The sequence below is a fragment of the Mandrillus leucophaeus genome, unplaced genomic scaffold, assembly GCF_000951045.1.
Source record: "Mandrillus leucophaeus isolate KB7577 unplaced genomic scaffold, Mleu.le_1.0 Scaffold112, whole genome shotgun sequence".
Classification (NCBI taxonomy): domain Eukaryota; kingdom Metazoa; phylum Chordata; class Mammalia; order Primates; family Cercopithecidae; genus Mandrillus; species Mandrillus leucophaeus.
In genome coordinates, this window is record NW_012099432.1 from 1,164,756 (window position 1) to 1,169,291 (window position 4,536).

Consider the following 4,536-nt stretch of genomic DNA (forward strand, 5'->3'; position numbering starts at 1 on the left):
GGGAGGCTGAGGCAGGAGAATGGCGTGAACCCGGGAGGCGGAGCTTGCAGTGAGCTGAGATCCGGCCACTGCACTCCAGCCTGGGCGACAGAAAAAGACTCCGTCTCAAAAAAAAAAAAAAAAAAAATTAGTCAGGTGTGCTGGCATGTACTTGTACTCCCAGCTACTCAGGAGGCTGAGGCAAGAGAATCACTTGAACCCGGGAGGTGGAGGTTGCAGTGAGCCGAGATCATACCACTGCACTCCAGCCTGGACGACACAGCAAGATTCCATCTCAGGAAAAAAAAAAAAAAAAAAAAGGCTCTCAGCCAGACGCAGGGGCTCACATGTATAATCCCAGCACTTTGGGAGGCCAAGGCAGGCAGATCGCTTGAGCTCAGGAGTTTGAAACCAGCCTGGGCAACATGGCAAAACCTCATCTCTACAAAAAAAAAAATATATACAAAAATTAGCTGGGTATGGTGGCACATGCCTATAGTCCCAGCTACTTGTAAGCCTGAGGTGTGAGTATCAAGGCTGCAGTGAGCTGAGATGGTGCCACTGCACTCCAGCCTGAGCAACACAGTGAGACCCTGTCTCAAAAAAAAATAAAATAAAAATAGAAAAGCCCACTCTATGTGTCATAGGTGGTTTCCTGGAGGAGGTGGGACTTGAGAATTTGCTCTTTGAGCTGAAAGCAGAAGGTTGATGAGGCATAAATTAGATTTAAGTCAGGGCACTAGCACATGCAGAGGCCCAGGGGTTAAATAAAGCAAGGATGAGACTGGGTGCGGTGGCTCATACCTGTAGTCCCAGCACTTTGGGAGGCCAAGGTGGGCGAATCTCTTAAGCCCAGGAAGGGTAATGGATAACGTGGCAAAAACCGATCTCTACAAAAAATACAAAGGTTAGCCAGGCATGGTGGTGCACATCTGTAATCCCAGCTACTCCGGAGGCTGAGGTGGGAGGATCACTTGAGCCCAGGAGGCAGAGTTTGCAGTGAGCCGAGATCACGCCACTACACTCCAGCCTGGGCTACAGAGTGAGATCGTGAGACCCTGTCTCAAAAAAAAAAAAGGCCAGGTGGCGGTGGCTCATGCCTGTAATCCCAGCCCTTTGGGAGGCCAAGGCAGGTGGATCACCTGAGGTCAGGAGTTTGAGACCAGCCTGGCCAACGTGGTGAAACCCCATCTCTACTAAAAATACAAAAATGAGCCTGGCGTGGTGGCGCATGCCTGTAGTCCCAGCTCCTCGGGAAGCTGAGGCAGAACGGCTTAAACTTGGGCGATGGAGGTTGCAGTGAGCCGAGATCACGCCATGGCACTCCAGCCTAGGCGACAGAGTGAGACTCCGTCTCAAAAAAAAAAAAAAGAGAGAGAAAGAGGGCTTCGTGTGGATCGCGGGGCCCCGCCAGCGGGGGTGAGGGGTTGGGATGTCATTAATCCAAAGAGGGTTTCTCAGCAGGGGAAGGACGTGGTCCCAGCATAGGAGAGACACAGTGGGTGGGGGCTGCTCTGGGAAGGACGTGGAGCAGGGACGGCTTGTTTCTCCTTGCCCAGACGGTGATCGTTGGCTCCTACCTGATTGCACATGGTTTCTTCAGCGTCTATGGCATGTGTGTGGACACACTGTTCCTCTGCTTCTGTGAGTGACCCCTCACCCCAAACCTTGCTGGGCCCCAAATCCCTTCTTCCCACTGGGCATCACCTCACCCTCCAACGGGGCACCACGGTCGCCTGCCCCCAGCTTCCCCGGGGCTTGGCTGTCCCTCGTCCTGGGTCCCCAGCCTGTCTTCCTGGTTTCCTTTTGCGCTTAGAAGCAACTCCAACCTCCTGTCCACTTGCCCAGGCTGCAGCCTGGACGCTGCCCTGGAGCCCACCCGTGCTTCGCAGTTTCTGGCTTTGATGGGGGGGGGATCTGTGGCTGCCACTAACTCTGGTTTCTCCAACTGTTTTTTTTGTTTGTTTGTTTTTTTCGTCTCTCTTCCTCTCCTCCATGCCTGCTGGCTTCCCTGTTCTTCCCTGCCTCCCTCTTTCCCTCCCTTCCTGACCACCCCATTTTCCCCCTGCCGGTTCCCGGGGGGAGCCCAGGTGAGGACCTGGAAAGGAATGACGGCTCTCAGGAGCGACCCTACTTCATGTCGCCCGAGCTGAGAGACATCCTGTTGAAGGGGAGTGCGGAGGAGGGGAAGCGGGCGGAAGCCGAGGAGTAGAGAGTGAGGGAGGCTGGCGTGGGGGCCAGGTTTCCTCCATGTAGACTGGGGGTGCATGAAGCGGGGGGGCTTCCTGGCCTGGGAGTGTGGGGATCCTGTGTGTTCCTCGGAGCCCACTACAGTCTGCCCCTCTCTGGTCCCAGTGTGTCTGCTTTCTAACCCTCTGAGGCTTCTCTGTGACCCTTGTCCACCCACCCTGTCCCCGGAGGCCCCTGCCCGTGGGCTCCCCTCATGCCTCCTGCTCTGGGACCTCTCTCCGCAGTGGAGGACCTGGAGAGGAATGACGGCTCGGCCGAGAGGCCTTACTTCATGTCTTCCACCCTCAAGAAACTCTTGAACAAGACCAACAAGAAGGCAGCGGAGTCCTGAAGGCCCCGCGCTCCCCACCTCTCAAGGAGCCTCACGCCGCAGGGTGCTCAGTAGCTGGGTCTGTTCCCCCAGCCCCTTGGGCTCACCCGAAGTCCTATCACTGCCGCTCCGCCCCCTCCCCATGAGCCAGAGCCCACCAGTTTCTGGACCTGGAGAGTCCGGGGTATCTCCTTCTTATGCCAAGGGGCGCTTGGAGTTTTCATGGTTGCCCCTCAAGACTACGAGAAATGAGTAAAAACCCAGTGGGGCCTCTTGCTGTCTGGGACGGCATGTGGCCCGACCTCCGCAAGCTCCCTCATGCTTCCTGCCCCCGCTTACACGACGACGACGACGGGCCAGACCACAGGAAGGATGGTGTTTGTGTCTGAGGGACCTGCTGGCCGCAGTGAACACCCACGTTTATTCCTGCCTGCTCTGGCCAGGACTGAACCCCTTCTCCATACCTGAACAGTTGGCTCCAGGGCCACCAGAAGCATTTCTTTATTATCATTATTTTTTAACCTGGACATGCATTAAAGGGTCTATTAGCTTTTCTTTCCATCTGTCTCAACAGCTGAGATGGGGCCGCCAAGGAGTGCCTTCCTTTTGCTCCCTCCTAGCTGGGAGTGACTGGGGTGGGGGTGTGTGTGCCCAGGTGGGGGTATCTCCTGGCTGGGAAGGAGGGAGCGGGAGGGAGACTTTTGCTTGCAGGGGTTGGCAGTGGAGAGCGGGCTGGAGAGGAGATCGCTAATAGCTGTTTAATGGAAACCTGCTGGGCTGGAGGGAGTTAGGCTGAATTTCCCGACTTCCTCTGCCAGTTATTGACACAGCTCTCTTTGTAAGAGAGGAAAGAAACTGAACCCACCCAAGGGATGATTTCAGGGGGAGAGGTGGAGGGCAGATGCCCTGGGCAAACCCGGCCCCTCTGCCCACACACCTCACTTGATGATCCTTTTGCCAAACTTGTCGAACTCAGGGGACCTGGCTTCCCGGTTGCCCCTCTGCCATATTCCAAGGCCCCCTCAGACTTCACGTCTCTGCTCATCAGCACTGTCCCAGGATCCTGGAGAGGGAGAACCCCCGACCCCAGGGGAAAGAAGGGGGGGGTCTCCCCTTTCCTGTGTCTGCGCCAGCCCTGCCCCCATTGCGTCTGCACACCCCTGCGTGTAACTGCATTCCAACCACTAATAAAGTGCCTATTGTACAGGTCCAGGCCTGGTGTGTTTGTGGGGGGCAGTGAGCCAGTGGGCGGCTGGTAGGGGGAACCCCCATTTCCAAGGCCCTAGGAGTCTCTGAGCTGTGGCGATTCTCTCAACACGCAGGAGGAGGGGGCCGGAAACCCACTGGCTGCTGGCTCTGCCTGAATTCCAACCTTCAGGCAGCTCAGATTTCCCCTGATTAGGCCCTAATCCCTGGATTCCAGAAGGCAGAGGCAGCCTGTCCACCTCCCCTATCACCCATCCTGGACACGTGCCCCCAGGGCCCAGGCACCTGAGGTCGTGCAGTCTATGCTCCCCTGCTACTTTGGGTCTGCGAAGGGACCGCCCTTGGGGTGGGCCCTGCTGCCTGGAAGCTCACTGCTGCCCCCTCGTGCCAGCTGCCTGTGTCAGCCACCTCCAGACAATCCGCCCCAGTATTTCAACTGTCTTTGCTCTCCACTCCCCTTTCTTGGGGAATTTTTCTTCAATATCCACTTTTTTTTTTTCCCCCCAGACAGTCTTGCCCTGTCACCCAGGCTGGAGTGCAATGGTGCAATCTCAGCTCACTGCAACCTCCGCCTCCCGGGTTCAAGCGACTCTCCTGCCTCAGCCTCCCAAGTAGTTGGGATTACAGGTGCATGCCACCACGCCTGGCTAATTTTTTGTGTTTTTAGTAGAGACGGGGTTTCGCCATGTTGGGCAGGTTGGTCTCGAATTCCTACTTCAGGTGATCTGCTCGCCTCGGCCTCCCAAAGTGCTGGGATTACAGGTGTGAGAGCCACCTCGCCCAGCCTTTTT

The 4,536-nt window shown here is 56.5% G+C and overlaps 1 protein-coding gene across 1 annotated transcript in view; it reads left to right on the plus strand.

Annotated features, from left to right (window-relative positions):
- SLC44A2 (solute carrier family 44 (choline transporter), member 2) overlaps positions 1 to 3,749 on the plus strand; it is a 28,511-nt gene extending 24,762 nt beyond the window's left edge. Inside the window, exons 19-20 of the mRNA XM_011994576.1 lie at positions 1,539 to 1,623; positions 2,454 to 3,749. Of these exons, the coding sequence (XP_011849966.1) occupies positions 1,539 to 1,623; positions 2,454 to 2,560 (192 nt within the window). The 3' untranslated portion in view covers positions 2,561 to 3,749. The remainder of the gene's footprint in view (positions 1 to 1,538; positions 1,624 to 2,453) is intronic.
- The last annotated feature ends 787 nt before the right edge of the window (positions 3,750 to 4,536 follow it).